At 40.2% G+C, this 19255-nt stretch overlaps 1 protein-coding gene across 1 annotated transcript in view; it reads right to left on the bottom strand.

Moving 5' to 3' along the window:
• Positions 1-18940, bottom strand: part of nmnat3 (nicotinamide nucleotide adenylyltransferase 3) — a 29961-nt gene extending 11021 nt beyond the window's left edge. The window contains exons 1-5 of the mRNA XM_008294569.1: positions 18878-18940; positions 9605-9749; positions 6284-6467; positions 4228-4313; positions 2047-2459 (exon numbers count right to left, since the gene is read on the bottom strand). Of these exons, the coding sequence (XP_008292791.1) occupies positions 2047-2459; positions 4228-4313; positions 6284-6467; positions 9605-9716 (795 nt within the window). The 5' untranslated portion in view covers positions 9717-9749; positions 18878-18940. The remainder of the gene's footprint in view (positions 1-2046; positions 2460-4227; positions 4314-6283; positions 6468-9604; positions 9750-18877) is intronic.
• Positions 18941-19255: the final 315 nt, after the last annotated feature.

Genomic DNA, 19255 nt, shown 5'->3' on the forward strand with positions numbered 1-19255 from the left:
CCTCCCCCACTTGTGTCTTCCTTGCTTTCAGTTTTTGAGGAGGGCCTGCTGTAGGCAGATTTATGTTTGTGACATGTTCCTTTTGTTTCATAAGGATGGATTTCACTCCAATTAACGGAAATGGATATTCAATGACTTGGAAATGCTCTTTTCATAAAAACATGTTTTTCAACAACCTCTCCATAAAGTTGCTTGAATGGTTCTTTTGTCTTCATGGTGTAACCAGGAGTACTAACTCACCAGGGACTGGACCTTCTAGATGTAAGTGTCTTTTTACTACAACCACTTTATACACCATCACTGCACTCCGATGATCTTCATTTCACTAACTGTGTGACTTCTAGCACCGATTCCAGGGGGGGTGAATACTTTTCACAGGCACAGCAGTGAGGCTAATATTCACAGTACAACAGCATCATCACCAGAGCTTAAAATCATCCAAATGGATGAATTAAATGCTGCACAATATGCCTGTCACATCTTTTGTCTTGCCTAAATAACTCAATTAATTAGATAATCTCTCCTCAGGGTCGGCTGCAGTCAACCCACTGTCTAAATCCTTTACTGACTGGAACACAGGCAAAGACACACACACACATTATCATCATCTTTCAAAGGATACCCTTCAGTATCAGTGGCACAGACGTGCTTTCAGCCATTGGCCTCAGTGAGAAAACACCTCCTGTAGCTGAGCAACTGTCAGGATTAGTTTAAATCCTTTGCTGGATGATAATGGGGAAACTGAATAGATCCTGGATGAATTGCTGTTGGGAGGCTGCTGCAGAGCAGAGACACCCACATGATATCCATATGAGAAGAAATGGGGGAAAAAAAGATACGGATTCCATTCTGCAGCTAAAAAACTTGGTAGCCTGGTGGTTAAGCTCCAGCAACACACACAGGGTGGATGCTTTATAGGCTGATTTTTGGCTATTTAACAGCTTCAGGGTACCAGGATCCCAATTTTAGCCTTGTTAGTGTGGAAAGTGCTTTTCAACAAGCTCCAGAACTTCACGAAGAGAAAAATTGACAGAAAATACATCTGAACAGATCTGTCCTTAAAAAAAAGATTCTTGGTTGGATATTTTTTGATGTTTTCTATTTTGTTTTCTTTCTGATATGATTCTGTTATTTAACCTTAAAAACTGAATGCCTGCATCTGCCTTAATAAATACTGATGGACTGTGTAAACATGAGGAGCAAAGATGGAAAAAAGCCTTCAGCGTTTCATCCAGGAATGCACAATGTTGGATATTTGATGCCCTTTGTACTGGTAATTTCCAACTTATTTTGGCTGTATGCACATATTTTCCCCACATAATTGTAGAGACCATCTGGTATCTCCTGTAGTGAAATTAAAATATCATGTCTACTCATATTGTAACGGTTCACTGGCAGGTGAAGACATAAAATAGTAAAAGTGAGTTAAAGGTACATGTAAAAAGGACTTTTTTTTTTGCAACATTTTCAAGCAGAAAAAAATTAAAATGGGCTTATATTTTATTTTAAAGACTTTTTCTGTCGATACCAATTAAGAGGCTGATGATATCTTGCGCCTGTAGTTTCATCCCTAACAAATTCTATTGTATCCTCAAATATATTTCTTTTTGGTGTCTCTTAGAATTTAGATTGAGAGCTGCAAAGAAAAAATAGAATTCAGACAAGAATACTTTAAATATATAGGATTTTATTTTGTTTTATCCAACTGCAATGATGTGAAATGTGTAAAATCTACCAAAGATGAAAAACATTTAGCAAACATTATGGCACTATGACATACAGATGAGACTCAGTATTTGCAGCTTTTCATGTGAATGATACAAAAGACATCACAACACTGGACTGACGTTTCCTGTTCAAAACGAGAGATGCCTGGCAAACACATTTAGGCCAAAAGTGTTTGTTTGTAGACATTTACTGGTTGTGCAAACTGCTTCCAAGCTGCAGTCCAGTGAACATAAACAGAGCCTCCAATCCTTGAAGGGAAGCGCTGATGACTGAGTGAATTTACACTTCAAGGGTTCCCATGTTCAGCTCCGTCTGTCAGTCGTCCAGACTCTTGACTGGTTTGTGCGCCTGCTTGATGAGTGGCCTCAGCACTGCGCCCTCGTTCCTCCTCTCGCTGTCCTCCGTGTAGAGGTTGTGCTGGTGAATGTATTCTATCACAGAGTCTGGGATCAGGTATTTCACGCTGAGGCCTCGCCTCAGTGCTCGGCGGACCTCGGTGGCGCTTGTCTCGTTCCTCACCCATTCCCTCACGAGGAAAATGTTTTCTCTGTGGCTGGACAGCGTGTCCGACTCGTGCACGGCCCGCTCGGGCTGCAGCCTCCCTCGACTGACGCAGACCAGACCAAAATGCCCGACCAGCTCCTCCACGTGGTCGTCCCGCCACAAGCCTGGGATCTTGAAGGTATCGAGGAAATCAGCTCCGCACAGAAGCTTCAGCTGCGGAGACGGACCTGAAAGAAGAGGCAAAATAAAATGCTTTGTATTTATCGGAAAAGGATAAAATATGACACATAAAAAACTGGTGTTGGACCCATTGAAGCTTTCTGAAACTGATAGTATAGATGATTATGAATTCTACTTTAAGTTAGTTCAAAATGCTTGCTGATGTAATGAAAGCCTCACAAAAGTAACTTCTTCGTTTCTCATTCACTCGTCAGTAACCTGCACATTTTGGCTTTAACCTTTACAGCATCATTGGTTTCCTTCAAACGATTTTTACCCCGAAATGATTGCTCTGTGATGGGGCCGTTTACTGAATCATTGATATTTCAGTCCTCGTTCTGTGTCCTTTTCTGAGCAATTATGATGGCAAAGAGTGACATAATCCTCAAGTGGAGCTAGTTTTGAATATGTGGAAACAGTCCAGTGGGTGTTTGCCAGCTGGCTGGTCCACAATCACACACACACACACACACACACAGCCTCTCAAACACACACACACAAAATGCAGTCCAGCAATATATCACTGAAATGTCTCCTCAAAGAGTGTTCACACTGCAGAGGAGCAAAGTTAGACAATTGCATGCATTGGTGATGTGAATATCAAAGAAATAGAAAGCGAACATTCTGAGTCTGGACCAAGGCAAATAAAAAGTAAAACATGATTAAAATTGACTTTCTAGTTCTACAAATTACACAACTTAGATATTCATGGTGCTGGAGGCTAAGCAAATCACATAATAACACCAATTATTCAAGGAATTCGACTTTTACATAAAAACTGTGTGAACTTGTGTTAAGAAGTCTCACATAACCCGCATAAAGTGGAATAAGAGCAAGACCGAAACAGCTGGGAAACTTGAGACATTCCATCACCAAAAAAATAAAAAATAAAAAATGTCAGTCTTTGCCGAAGGAATACATATTTTATCTGCTTCATCTCTGATGAGATCTCAGGGGTCTTCCAGTCCAATATTCTATTTTTCATAGATTTTGTCATCTTTATGCAATGTAGTGTTAAAAAAAAAAAAAAAAAGCTGTTGGACCCAAAAGATATCCCTGTAAATGATTTTTTGATAAATCATAGATAAATGTTCCTGAATACTGATTGGCCAGCTTTCAGTTATATAACAAGCATCATTGTCACACATGTTCTAGCTATGCATTTTTAAGGTTTTCAGCCCTATGAGCATTTATACACAGAGAGAGAGAAAATCATTAAAGCTATCCACTAAGACTCTTAAACTACTGTTAGTCAGGACCACAGGGCACCATTAAGCTTCTACTTTGCACGTGTTAAGCGCAGGCACATTATGTGGGATTAATGTAAATCCTTTCCCCCCCGTAACTGCACTTTTTAAAGATCTAATATCAAGCTAATATCAAAAAAGATTCTGCAGCTTTTCTAGTAGCTCAAAATGACAACATGGTGGTGCTTGGTGGCTTTAACCTTGTTTACCAGCTATGCTAAGCTGCGCTAAACACAAAGCATGGCTGAGGCGGAAAAGAAAGGCATCATAAATTAGATTATTGGACTAGTCAAACTATGGCCTGGTGGTGGCGCTAGAGGAAAAGTTAGGGCTTCGGCAAAGGAATTCATCCCTTGGGGACCCTGAATGTCTGCAGTCCATCAGTTTAAGATTTTTCAGTTTGGACCAAAATGGTGGATATAAAGAATTCACATCCAATATTACAAATAAAAGCTACGTGTGAAACGCCTGAAAACAGTCAAAAGATTTCAAATCTGATCCCAAGTTCTCTAGAACCAAACGCACTTACTTGAGAGAGGAGTGATGTTTCCATTGGAGTCATAGTGTGTCCCATTGTTCTGCTTAAACTCTTTCAGAATACGCCCATAATGATACCTGCCCGACAAGAAACAAGGAAAAAAGACAAACTGAGACTTTCTGTCGTTTTATTTTTTACAAATGTGAGCATGTTTCACTTCTGCATTTGTTTCCAGAAACTCCGCTCTGTCTGTTTTGTGTATTAATTTAAATTTCGCTCTGCTTATGCATGTGCTCGGGCAACTTGTTTTTCAATCCAAACATTATGCTAATAAAGCTTTATGAACTCAATTAGAAGAGGAGAAATACCCATAATTTAGAGACGAACTTGTAAAAACAGAAGAATGAAAAACTCCACTGTTTTCGAGCAAAGCTTCTTAAGGTTGTTCCAGAACTTTTGAATGTGTGTGTGTGTGTGTTTGTGAGATGGTGTGTAGCGTGGCCTGTTAACAGTTTCGGGACAACAGTCCACTTTATGCCTTGATCAGGCCTCGCGTTGCGCAAATGCGGCTTATGGACAACCAGCTAGGAAGGGGAGGTGTGGAGGGGTCAGTGTGTGTGTGTGTGTGTGTGTTTGTGTTTGTGTTTGTGAGAGAGAGAGAGAGAGAGAGAGAGAGAGAGAGAGAGAGAGAGAGAGAGAGAGAGAGAATCATGAGGGGTTAAAAAATGGGAAGCAAGGAAGAAGGAGAATAAGTAAAATAAAGAAGTAGAATGATGCAAATGATCAATAAATATATATGTAAGGGATCAATAAAGTTCTATCTAATCTAATCTAATCTAAGTGGGTGAGCCCAAATATGTACACTAGTCCTACTCAACCTATGGTCTGGGAGCCAAATCCTGTCCCCAACAGAGTGCCAGCTGGCCCACTGACCATTTTCAAATACACAGTAAAATAACATGATTCACACTGAGGTTTGTTTATTTAGTAAATGGTCACTAACGGCCCTTGGCTGTTACTTGGCTGATTTGAAAATAAATCATTTCAAAGAAAAAAGAATTGCGGGCTTTTAAAAAAAACAGAAAATGTTTATTCACTTAATCTGTGGCCCCTGGGCAAAGCAAGCCAAGGATCCTGGATTTGCACATAACGTACAGTATTTGTATGTATGCCCGGTGTACATGCAGCGTGAGAAACTGTTTTTCCATTAGATGCTTCCCTTGAGCCAAACAAATGTCATATTTCTCCCCAGTAAACATCTGTGATAATGAGGGAGCCGACACTCAGCTGCCCCTCTTTCAAGCCTTCTTACTCAGAATGCAGCACCTCCCGCCTGCCTCTCCGCAAACAAATTCACGTCCCAGACAGCCTTTTGCATCGGCTCCGTTCCCTCTCCGCCAATGAATTTAACAGCCCGTGCCCCTAATTTCACCCCATGAGGAACCCAGACCTGATATGGGTCCAGACTAGTCTGGCGGCCCCAGAGAGACTAAAACCCATAATTTAGGCGAAGGGAACCTGGTAACAGTCTGTTACATAAACAGTTGAAGCTGGCATAATGAAGGGCTGGCAGACAGGCAGCAAAGCAGAGTGCATCTCTGTGAACTCTGCTGCTGCCGCCGCGGTCTTCTCGCGCATTAAAAGACCCTCCATGATGTGGCATGTTATGAAAACCGAGGATGACTTTCCATGCAGTAGCTGAGATAATGCTGAAACTGCAAATCCTTAAGAGGGGCACAATATTAGTCTGATAGGAGCCATCAGGTCCAAATACTTTAACCAGAGACACAAAATGTAATTTAACAATGTTTGATCACTCGCAGCAATGGCGTTTCCTCTGAACTCTGCACAAAATGACATTTTTGTGAAGTAAATCTCCTTACTGATTAAGCACTGAAGCACTCTGTATTAAACAGTGAACAGCCAGAGAACTATTGAGTGCAGTCATTAAAAGCGACTGTAATGGTGAATGTAATTATCAGTGAGGTGCTTTGACAAGAGGTGACAGAAAAGAGGAAGAAAAAAGCTTTTCTGTTTCCTGCATGCTCTCGACTGTATATCCTAAAACACGTGGACGTTCTACGCCCCAGTTCGACTCCTTTATTACCTCATAGTGACCACTGTCTCAGTCCAGTCCGGCTGCTGGCTCTCCCATTCATCAACTGTGACCCAGTTGGAGCTCTGCAGTGCCAGCTTCGCCATAGCAATGCGATGCTTAGCCAGTACCAGGCCTTGCTTTCCGTAGCCGTCACTCACTGGAGACACGATGCCACCCACCACCTGGTACTGGCCTGAGGGGAGAGAAGATTAATGCAGCGTTTCTGGGTCATGACAGTTGATAAAAAAAAAACAAAACTGGAATATAATTCAGTAGATGGAAGAATCTCTCAGAGATACTGGTGTTAATGCTGCGTCAGATCTCCCGTTTGATGACAAATTATACAATTAATCTTTTTATATTAAAGTGATGAAGATGTTTGATCGTGACGAGACGACTCAAACTAAGTCATTACTCATAGCTTGTACCTTGTGATCAGTTTAGAAACTGCTTCAAAGAGACTTAAAGTTTGAAAGTTCACATTTTAGCAGATTCAAACTGTACTAATTATTGTTTTGAAAAATACAAGTGAAAACACGTATTTGCAGCACAAACGCTCAGCAAAAGGCGAATAATGACAGCTCTTATGTGCAGCTTATATTAATTTCTGATGGTTAACCTCAAGCCAGTCAGCTGATGTCTTAAAGGTGAGGGTTTAAAGGGAAGCCGTAAGAGCATTACTGTTCCTGCGCGCTGAAGTGCTGCACTGTGCATCGATTTACAAAGCATCTTAGAGCGAGAGCGCTGACTCAGGGCCGGCGTGCTTCTTACGGTATAATGGTGTCATTACGACCATGTGACCAGGCCAGGGCTCTTACTCAGAGCAGCTTTAGGATGTAAATGGTCCTGAGTTTGTATAAAAAGACTGTTTTTGCTGAGATTCGGACCGTATGGCAGCTCACGTCAGGACACAAAGCCAAGAGTGGCTGAGCTTTTTTAAGGGTCTCAGTAGGTTCAGAGAGATTAGTCTATGTTGTGTTTGTTTGTTTTGCTCTCGATCGCCAATGAAAATGTTCTTTTGATATGATTCATCAAGAAATAGACAAGAACGGGGAGTGTTTAAGACCTATTCTAGTGAAAATCTGTTGTGTTTTTTAAACCTTGTTTACATGTTTGTATCGTTATTCTTCGTCAGAATCAGTTAGCAGTTGTACATATGAATTATTACAATATCACAACCTGGTATTCTGTAGTAGTTTAAACAGTGTTTGGGCAGAGTCAGAAGTGAGCTGATGTGCTTGAGCTGCATTGAGTGGTTAGAGGTGAGTGGAAAAAGAGGCAGATACTTAATAGAGCTGCGCATTCTTGAGGAAGCAACTGTGTAGAGTTACATCTAAGCCCTTCTAACACCGGAAGAGAATATTTTCATGGGAAAAAAAATAACTTTTTTCAGGCCGCTGCGGGAGTAGGAGAGCTCCACTACAAGCTGAAAGTCTCAGTCATGTTATGGTCTTAATAACGTTGCTGTGACAAAAAGCTTGCCTTCACACCCAGCATCTGAGCAACATTAGCATTCATTTGCAGTTGTGTTTATGATAATTTGGCATGTCTAAGGCCTCATTCACATATACACAGGGACTAAACAGTCTTTTCTGTGTGTTTTGGCTTTTCCTTCACACACAAATAGAGTTTTAAGTCACTGAACATGGACTTCTTGCAAAAACCTTTCCAGAGTGAAGATTTGAAAAGAACTCTATTTGCGGTGTTGACGTGCACATGAAGCAATTGTCTCCAACGTGGACATGGTCAAGGTGCTACAGTGTTTGTGCTAACCTTACAAATAAAACCTTTCATATGTTTACAAGTAAATGTGCAGTTACTCTTCCACTGTATTGAGAAACCGGTGTCAGAACCAGTCCACACATGAGGTTCCTCCTTCCTGTTGGTAGCATTCTGGAGCCAGTCACAGCTTTTTCCTGTCTTCTGATTGGGTTGAATGTGTTTTTAACAATAGTTATGTTGCTGCTCTTTTTTTTGTGGACAGATTTGTTTCAGAATGACGTAGTAAATTTAAAACATAATACATGCTGCTCAGTGCATTAAGGGATTGTGCAGTTAGGAGATGTATGTATGTGTGTGTATTTGCATGTCTGTAATTACTATTTATTTATATATATAGTTATTTTTTAATTACTCTTTTACAGTTTTTATAGTCTTTGGTTTTTTTTGACATGAATGTTGCGCTGTTGGTTTGGCACTTTTTAATTTCGTTGTCCTTGTTCCAATGACAATAGAGATTCTATTCTATTCTATTCTATTCTATTCTATTCTATAAAAAAAGGTTTACAAAATAGCCGCATACATAGATATGTATAATAAAGGCTTGATGTCTTAAGGCGGCGTTTCGAACGGGATCACCCTTCGGCCATCTTGATTCAGGGAAGCTCTCTGGCGGAAACTGTGGTACATGAAGGAAGGTGAGTGATCTGCACAAACATAAATACTCTCATCTCGCTGAAATCTTGACGGATTTACAAACGCTTTGGTTTCTTACAAACGTTATTAACATGGCTACAATTCAAATTACAAAAATACAAATAAAATACAAAATAATTAAAATACAAACTGTTGCTGGCCCTGAGAGTGTAACATAATTATCCATAAGTGCAGTGTTATAAATACACCTCTGACGTTTATAACAAACCAAACTGTTTGAAAATTGATAGAAAATTGAGCAGGTTATGGTTATTTAAAAAGTACATGCACCACTACAACACAATGTTATGGTTGAGCGAGCGTACCGTATCAAGATGGCTGCCAGTGTGGCCGTGTGATTCCATTCGTCGACAGCGCGGACGAGACATCTAGCCTTTATTATATATATATATGGCCGCATACATGTGTACCGGCTCTTTAGAAGTAATTCAAATGAAATCAAATCAAATTGAGTGAATATTTTCTCATGATGTTCTAGCCGTCCACTAGGGGGACAGCGGGAGCAAGAGGGACAGTAAATCTGGCCCAGACTTACTCCAGAATTGGGGGCTCCACCTTTACCTTTGCGTATCTGCTGGTTGGAGCTTTACAGGTCATACATAAGTTTTGTTTGCTAAAAAAGAAGCTAATGAGAGCAATAGGACTAAATCAAACTCAAAATCAAAAGCAGTCTATTTGTACTCTATAAAGTGAGTCTATAAATCTCTGAAGAGCTGCAGAGTCGGGTTGTAATCCTCCGTCGTATTGCATAAAACACATTTGATCAATTACTTCAAGACAGACTTACTCAGTGAGCTTCATGTAGGATTACAGGAGCTACTCTTCCACTGAAGGCCGAATGAGGAAAGATAAAACACACAAGTGAATGCAGCGTCGTTGGTGTTTGGGTCTGACCTGTGCTGTGCATGTGGTCCCTGGCCAGCTCGAACAGCCTCATGTGCTGGTTGGTGATGGGGTTAAAAGACCCACAGGCCAATAAGACCAGTGGAACACGACGGATGGCCATCCTGGTTCACCCTCTAAAACCGGGTCAAAGAACCTGAGAGGAAAGTAGAAGGATGGTGTTATTTACATTGTGTGAGTCGGATGATGTGACACGAAGTTGATGGAGAAACACTCAGTGTGAAACTGCAAGTGCTGGTGTAAGCCCACATCAACAAGTTTAAAACCTCACCTTTCACTTGGATCTCAATTTTTCTCAAAATACACTGCATTGTATCGTCTGAGGAACATTGCCAGAGTGTGACAGTTCCTCTCTTAAGTCAATTTAGATAAACTACGGCTCGCTTTTATTACCTGCAGGATTCACTGCTGTAACACTCTGCTATCTGATCTCCCCAAGAAGAATATATTTCAATTACTTTAAGCTTTAAAACTCGATTGCACGTGTGTTGACTAAGGCCAGAAGGAGGGCACACATTACACCATTTTTAAAAGCCCCTGCACTGTCTACCTGTCTCCTTTAGAACTGGCTTTATGATCTTTTCATTGGTTTATAAAACTCTTAATGGTCTTACTGATTTATCGGATTTGCTTTTATCCTATAAACCTTCCAGAACCCTCAGGTCTTCGGTAGAGGCCTTTAAACTGAACCCTAAGCCAGAACAAAAACCAACAGCCTTTTCTTATTATGGAACAGCCTCCTTGAAGACCTCAGGGCAGCACAGAGGGTGATCATTTTTGTATTCATAGAGTTTCGTCTGTTTAATCTGTTTTTCAACACATCACTTTTCTATTATTCTTTTTTTTTTTTGCTAATCTGAAATATTGACTCATCCTGCCTCTGATGCTTCCTCATTGCAAATAAGATTTATGTATGTAAGCAGCGCTTCCACTCCCCCCTACATTCATCGAGTTCTTCATTTTAAACATAATAAAAAGTCTGAATTACTGATTAGTCCTCTTCTAGAATGCTTGACAGGTTATATGGAAAAAGATTTTATCTATCTACAAGCTACTGGGTACTTTTTTGTAAACACTTGGCTTAATTGCATGAACTTTAACCTATTTGTCATTTGTTTTTTTTCACCCCAAAGCAACTTAAAATGTATGAGTGTAGCGTTTATATACAGTAGGTGGCCCCAACGAGGGGCAAACCCACTGCGTTTCCAATCACTATTCATTTATCATCAGGACACCAAACGCGCAGAAACGCCGGCAAGACTAAAAGCGGCAGCGCCTTGCAGGAGTCGGACAATGCAGTGGTGTTTTGTTTTAATGTCTGCGTTTGTGTGTGTGTGTAAAGAGCCTAGAGGGAAATTAACAACAGCAACTGTTCAGCTTGATTTAACCACCCACTCTGGCAGGCACCCAGCCAATGTCTCATTTCACTTTAAACTAACCAGCTTCCTAATCGCCTACAAACTTATGTAACTGGTTAACTTTAGCTAAACTTTTATTCGCACTGCATTTTGACCTCAATTTTGAAGTTATCGTCTGGATTTCGCACTTGAGCTTTCACCCCAGTTGTGAACGACATTAAAAATGTCCTTTGGGCTTCTGAGCAGACGAATGCAAACAGCCCTTTAGAGCTTTTATATTACGGATAACAATTTACACGGACACAGGCAGCGTTTTTCCCTGGTATAGAATGGGCCTGTGGGAGCCGACTATGCAAGGCAGTAATCACGATTTATGCATGTATCACCTTATTTAACACAAATCTGTGCATTTTCCTCTTATTTCTCACCATTTCATTCACAAAAATGTCTACTATTCTTGTGTAAATCAAAACCCAATTTTTAAAAAATGGCTCACGCTTTTAATTTTCTCAATTCTTATCACTTTTGGGGCTAAAAACATTTCTGAGGTCCCAAAAATTCCTCTATGCAGGAAAAACACTAACAGGACTGGAAGAGAATTCCCAGACAGAAGTCCCTGCTTTTAAATAGACTCCTCGCTCTGACGGTATATCCTATTAGATCCACCGGGATATTCTCTATATGAGATTGTACCATACTGCATTTGGGTAATCAGCTTTCCCTGTAACAGCCACAAATGAACGGAACGGGCTGCCAGACGATGCGAAGGGCTGCAGTTCTATCAGCACTTTCAAAACCAACTTAAAAAAGTTTGCTAAAAGCTGCACTCACTGACTTTGATGTTTTATTCCATCCTGTGTTACTTGTGAATTGTGTTTACTTGAAAATGCAATGTGCTATTGTGTGTAGTTTTATTACGATGTGTCTTGTGCATTCTTTTCTCTATAAGTTTGTATTTTGTTGTTAAATACAACCTGAATTCAAGCTACAATCTGGGGCCTACTTTGTGTTCGTCCTGTTCATCTACTGGCTGAGCCAGAATCTGCACTAATTGGTTTGTTTGGAACCCACTTATGATTTTGTTTAAAGTAGTCATCTTGGATAACTGAACTGTAGTCACTGATGAATGTACAGTTGAAACCAGAAGTTTACATCCACTGTATAAAAAGACATAAAACCTTTTTTTTTCTCACTGTCTGACATTAAATCAGACTAAACGCTTCCTGTTTTAAGTCAGTTAGGATTACCAAAATTATTTCTATTTGCTAAATGCCAGAATAATGAGAGAGAGGACTTTTTTTTACTACTTTCTTCGAAATCAGAAGATTACATATGTAACAGGGTCAGTGGTACAGCAGCAGTTTCGAATTACATATATGTGTTGTTATATTAGTGATGCATAAAGTACCATGTGTGTTTGATTTTATTGTTTTTTTCTTGTTATTATTTTAATTGTTAGAATCATACAAAACCCTTCAGTTATTGTGTGGAACCTTCACTTGGGGGTCCCAGTACCCCACGTACGCTTTTGGTCACCCACCCTGTCCCATAAATGGGTTTTTCCTGCCTTAACTCTCCCCTTTTGTTCATGTATTCTGTGGGAGAGGTAAGCGAGACTGTGTCGCTGTAATCTGTATATTCTAATGTACGTAATTTGACTTATAAGTTTACTTTACCGCTTCCAATATGTTGTTGTATCATTTAATTTCTGTAGGGGTACAAGTCTTTGCAACTGACAGCGGATTTTGTACGTTTTTGTCGTCTGTCAAGTTACCGGTTACACATACACTACGATTACTATGTCTTCAAACAATTTGGGAAAGCGTGATCAGCAGCTCTACCATTGGAAGAATGATGAGTGAGAGGGTGCAAATTTCTTCTGTTAGAGAGCTATGAGGATTTAGATGATTAGCACTTAAGATAACAACACAAAAACAGCAAGTAAAGCCAGAAAGGACGTAAAAAGTCACTGACAAACTAAGTAATAATTCTCCTACTACTGAAATTATAATATTTTTGTAACATACTTTGTACTATAGTGCAGCCAACAGAGTAAAAACAAGAAAAAGAAAGAAAATCATATCCAGGGATGCAAACACATGTATGGTTAAAGGAGAAAAAATAAATAAATGAGAGAAAAAAACCCAAAGTTGGAATAAAATATATGACAGCACAAAATAACTGAGTAACATAGGTGTGTGTGCTAGTATACACCTCAATAAAGTCAATTCTATTCAACACACTCAGATTATTAATAGACAGACTAATGTTAAGCAGAGCGCACACACACACACACACACACACACACACACACACACACACACACACCTCTGCATTGGCTACATGTAGTTTAGGTCTGACAAGTTCAGCTCCACCAGCGGTCAGTGGCAGTGGGTTGCTCTTCTCAGCAGCTCTGAAACACCTTGTGTTTTAATGGCTCCTGCACATTTCTGCTTCTGTATTTCTCTGTGACAGTGTTCAAATGGGACATGCACACTCCTGCCACCATAACTCATTTATTTTGTGCATCTAGTCCATGCTTTCTGGAAAAAAAAAGTCCGAGTGGGAACATGTGCTACACTGACATCCCCATCTAGCTCGAACCACCTCCAACCAGAGCTGCTGTCTGCATCCAGCTAAGTGCATCAGTTCATCATTGTGCAAACCAAAGTATAGCTGATACTGTTAACAAAACAACAATGTGACCATTTGATGGTAGAAAACTGCTCTGTGATGCTTTATGTCCACACTTGTTGCATTTTAATAGGTTTGGCCATCAGACTGGCATAGAGCTTCGATTAGCTCATCCAAAGATGCTATTGTGACTGAACACCACCGATGGAGTTAATCAGGACTGGGTCACCACGCATGCACGGTCAACTGCAATACTCAAAAATTGTTTCACCTGAACTCATCTCGAGTGGAAGATGAGATTTTAACACTGTAGGCTGACATTCAGCCGAGGTCCAGGGCTTGTGGACAATTTTGGAAGTTACTCACAGAGGAAAAGTACCCAGACATGAGGAAATGTGCTGCCTGCTTGACTGCATTATTCAGCTCTACTTATTTATGAGTCAGCCTTTTCCCACATGAAGATTATTAAGTCCAAATACCGTTCCACCATGACCGATGATCATTTGGAAGTCTGCTTGAGGCTGGTTAGCAGCAGCTTCTGTACTATGTAACCCTGGCAGATTCAATTCAGTGCAAGTCATCAGAGTAAGGTAATGATCAAAAATGTACAGAACTGTATTGTGCCATAAGGGTTCATGCAGTTATGCAAAGTACATCAACATATATACAGAATACTCAGTACATATATGCAGACATATATAAATATAAATACATTTATATATAGAGAGAAAGTGTTTTTTATGTAGGTAGGTCATTCTGATTTGGTCATTTTAAGTAGCTCACAAGCCAAAAAAGTGTGGGCACCCCTGATGCAGACCAAGAAGTCTCGATCCTGATCTAATGTTGCTCAAATCAAAAACACAGCATGGCCAAAAAACTGAAAAAAGGAGGAATGAAGAAAAGTGATATGTTTCAAGAGAAGTGGTTTGCTTTCGCTTCAGAAAAGACGACCACTTTGCTTGAGAGCGCAGCTCCAGTTTCGAGGTGGGGCAAAGGCTGACGGAGGCTGGTGGAGATGAGGAGGCCGAGGAGGCCGAGGAAGAGGTGGTGGGCGTGGTGGATACAGAGCTTTATACTGCCAAGCCGAAAACCAGCAATCAGCATGACTGACCGCCCCGACAACAGGTCATGTAATAACACCACACAATAAAAACGACTTTAACTTTGATAAGAACCATGAAGCGTGTGACTCGGACTTACACGGTGAGGTGTTAAACCTGGACAGATTTAATGCTAAGTTCAGAGGGAGAAAAACCTAACATCACTCTCAGTGTGTGAGGCCAGGACACAGTTTCTTTCTGTTTGACTCAGGGGCATGTAGGACTGTGTTAAGAGCAAGTGATGTTCCAGATAAGGTACAATTTTCAAAAGACAGAATGATAGTTCAATCAGCTACAAGACATAATGCTGTTGTAACCCTAATATCAATATTGAAACCTAATCCTCTACCGTCGATATGCCAGCACAAGCTGCTGAACTGATAACTGAACCTCAAACTAGGCAAAGATGAAAAGACAGCTATCTACACTGACGACCAGTTTGCCTTTTCACCCTTGTTTTGCACAGCAATGAAAGAATAGAGGAATGATTACATCGACAGGAAAACCTGCAACAAAGAACTTGCTATTACAACTACTAAACGCAATCCAACCGCCAGATAAAGTTACAGTATTAACCCCTGCGGCCCTCGCTCTCACCCAGAAGGAGCTCACAGTGAACACCCGAATGACACGACGGATTTGAAGTGGAACTGACTTCCTGATAGCTGAAGCAGGAGGAATGTGCTCCATCATTAATGGGCAGTGTTGCACTGTCATCCCGTCCTATTCTGGGGACGGACAGCAGCTGAGCCAAGTCTTGCAGAAACTGACAGAGCTTTCTGACATGATGCACGAGGCCGCAGGAGTAAATACTGACTACATGAGTTGGTTCAATGTTATGTTCTCCAGCTGGAAAGGACTGTTACCGACGACTGGAGGAGGAGGAGGCCTGGTGGTGATGTTGTTGATTCTGATGTGCTGTGGTCGCAGCATTTTTCCCTCTTAACGAGGACAATTTCTGCAAATTTCCATGCTTAAATGTATTTGCTTCAAAATGTTCCACAGGATGATGTTGGAGGTGAACCCCAAGAAAATGTAGAATTTAGGGCTGGACCTGAATAGCCGAATAGTTGACTATTCGTTGATCAGCTCATCATCAAGCTCTGCAGAAGCCTGATAACGATCCTGATCATTTGAATCAGGTGTGTTGGAAGAGGGAAACATCTGAAACATGCAGGATTGTGGCCCTCGACGACCAGGAATGGACAGCCCTGTCTTAGATAGTGTGACACAAGTGATACAAGTACTCGTCTATGTGGTTTAGTTGTGATTCAGTCTGCTAGTTATGCTAGTTTACGCTTCGCTATTACTATTAGTAAAAAAAAAAAAACCTGAGGGAAGAAAAGTCCAACATGACCTATACCTGTCCAAAAGGATGCAAAAAAAGTGAGCAACATAAAAAAAACCTGAATGAAATGCTTCAAAAACTGTCCAGAATGGCATAAAATCCTCCGTAATGACTTAAAATATGTCTGAAATTAATCACAATGACTCAACTTGTCTCAGATAACATAAATTTGTAAAAAATGACTGAGGGATAGTCTGAAATGAAATGAAATTACTTCAAAATGACTCAATAATTGCCCAAAATTACTCGAAACTTTTCCAAAATGATACAAATCTGCCAAAAATAACTCCCAATGGATCAAAATGACATAAACCTTTCTACAAGAACTACAAAATTGTCCAACATGGCTCAAAAACTGTGAAAGTAACTGTTTTTTTTTCTTCTCAAAATAGTATAAGACACTGGATATGGTTTAGAAATAATTAGAACATTTTAGAGATTACTGTTTAGGCATTTATTGCTTTAGCCAATTATTTTTGTGTTATTTCTACTTTTATTTATTATATCTGTTTATTATCCACTGATGAACATAAACACACTGTTCTTCATTCGTCTCTTTAATCCAATTACAAATATTTATATATTTATTCTGGACTCCGACAACAATAGAACCTTAATCCAGCAACAAATTGATGAATCAATCAGTTGTTATGTGTAAAAATAATTGCCAACATTTTTGATAATCAATCAATCGATTGGAGTTAAAGAAAAACGAAAAGATTTCAGCTTCTACAATATGAATATTTTCTAGATTCTTTATTCCTCTACAAAAACCCAAAGGAAGCAAACCCTACTACAGAAAACCTGGAAAACTGAGGAACAATATAAAACTGAAAAAAACAACAACTTCTGGGTAAAAGTAGGAGAATCAAAGTCATGTAAAATGGAAACGTGCCCTTTTCAAGTATTCATCCCTGTAACCGTTGTGTGTCAGAGCAAATACTAGCACACAAAGCACCAACATTTTTCTAACTTTTTTTCTACCAATCTGTTGCTTAATATACCACAGAATAATTTGTGCTTGCTGTCCTTTTAAAGCAAATAGCAAAAGGGCAGAGGACCAGCTGGGCCAGGCTTGACCTCATCTGACGAGCTGGCTACTCATCAAAATATTTATTTCCAGATTTAGGAGGGTATTAAAGGGGTAGAGGGGGGATGTTTTCCTTTCCCTAGTCAGAGGTGACTTAATTTCACATAAAGTAAACTCATTGGACATTTGTGCTATTTGTGCTACAAATGTATTATCACAGGCCCTGCGGTGTCATTTCTTTAATTTGTTAATAATAATCATTTGGCGACAGAAAATGTCGTCCTGCCAGTGGCATGAGGATACATGTGAAATGATAGATGAAGGAACAGTGTCTGACTACCGATCTGGAGAATATGACCACTTGAAATGGTCTTCTTATTACTGAAGCATTGATTGCAACTGGTTTCCGTCTGCAAGAAGCAGCGCTTGGATTGATTTCCATTTAAGTCCGTCAGCTAATGTTGTTTATGAAAAAACGAACCTGCTCCCAAGCACGTTTGTGGTGAGACTCAATCCAAGGATTTATTTTTAAGCTGCATATCGTTGCTTTTAAATGAATATTTTTTACAAAAGTTTTAGCCTGGACGTGGAAGCTTATCTTTTGCCTGATTTTCACTTTGGCACCTTCTAAGATAAGTACACTGAACAAAATATAAATGCAACAAGTAATAGTTTATTATATTCTTTTTTTTTTTTTTAACATACGGGAATATGTTGTTGTTGTTCCACCCCCAAGAATCTCTGGTAGCCACTATATCGGAGATGATAATGAGCCAATTCAGAGTGGGGCCATCGTCCAGAAATCACATCTCAGTCACACATCTGCGACACATAGTAGGGCTGTCGATGCTGCCCACTTACGGAACGTTGTCCCACTTTTCTGAAGAGTTAGTGGACATTTTTGGTTCCAGGATCAAATTGTCAGACATCCAGAGCTGTCTGAAACGTTTAGAAGCCAAATAGTGGAGCTGTGGACATTCAAGTGTCGGGCAGTAGCCCAAACTGACTCGCCAGCATCCAGCACACAAACAGCTCAATCTATGTGTCTCGTTATGAAATCTGTTGTCATCAGTGGCATCGTGCGTTTTGAATACAGCCACAGTTTATGGTCACTGTGAACTGATCCCACTATATGATCGTTGTCCTTTAAAACCTCACCTGAACAGCTGTTGGCTAAATGCAACACCTTTCTAGTCACAACAATAGAAATTAGATGTTTTAACTTTTTCTCTAAAGATAGACAGTCTTAAAAACTACTCCTGCCGCCTTCACCCAATCATTACTGCTTGTACACTTGGATCTACTATAATAGTATTTATTGTAAATACTGACATGCAGGTGGCATCGTATGCTGTTATTATAGGCTCTTTAACTGTTCCAAAGCACACTATGTTCCTCTGTGTGCATCTCCCACAGTACACAATCCCTCCTTCTGATTATGTAAGTTAGTAGAGACATGAGCAAGTCTCTAAGCTTGTGTACAGGTAGCAGGTGCAAGCTACGTGCATTATATACGATTCCTTTAATTTCTTTAGCCTTTATATTAACGACACGAAGCTGTGTAACGGTGCTAATTAAGTTAAAACCACCACCAACGTCCAGTGAACCTTCTTGACATTGAGCAGGCAGCTAGCAAATAATTAGCTTAGCATGCTAATCTACAGGTGCGACGCCAGGGTGACGTAACTACACGAGCGTAGGTTTGCAGGTAAAAACAAAGGAGTCGCTCACTCAAACGGTCATATCACCAAACACGCCACGTTTAAAGGGAAAAGCGAGAATTCATTTGATTACCTTCCTTTCACATTGTTGATGTTTTGTCAGCGTGTCACACTTATTCCGCTCCGACGCTCCGACGGTGCTGCTGCTAGATGGTTCCGCTTAGGAAAGCTTGACCGGAGTGAGACCCCTACTGGAGGGAGAGGGAACTGACGGAGCTGTCTGAGGTGCTGAAACACACCATATTGACCGGTCTGGTTGTGATTTTTCACAGTACTGATGCCCCACAGCTTGTCATGAATCAGCTACTGCTTGAGAACATGATCCTGATTTATATCTGGCTGCAGAGTGGCATTTTATTTATTTATTAAAGAGACAGTTACAAAAATGAAGACAGGAAGATCGCAACAATTAACACCACCTAATGTATAAATCACATTAGATAGGGAAGAT

The sequence above is a fragment of the Stegastes partitus genome, unplaced genomic scaffold (genome assembly GCF_000690725.1).
Source record: "Stegastes partitus isolate 25-593 unplaced genomic scaffold, Stegastes_partitus-1.0.2 Scaffold973, whole genome shotgun sequence".
In the NCBI taxonomy this organism is placed as follows: Eukaryota; Metazoa; Chordata; class Actinopteri; family Pomacentridae; genus Stegastes; species Stegastes partitus.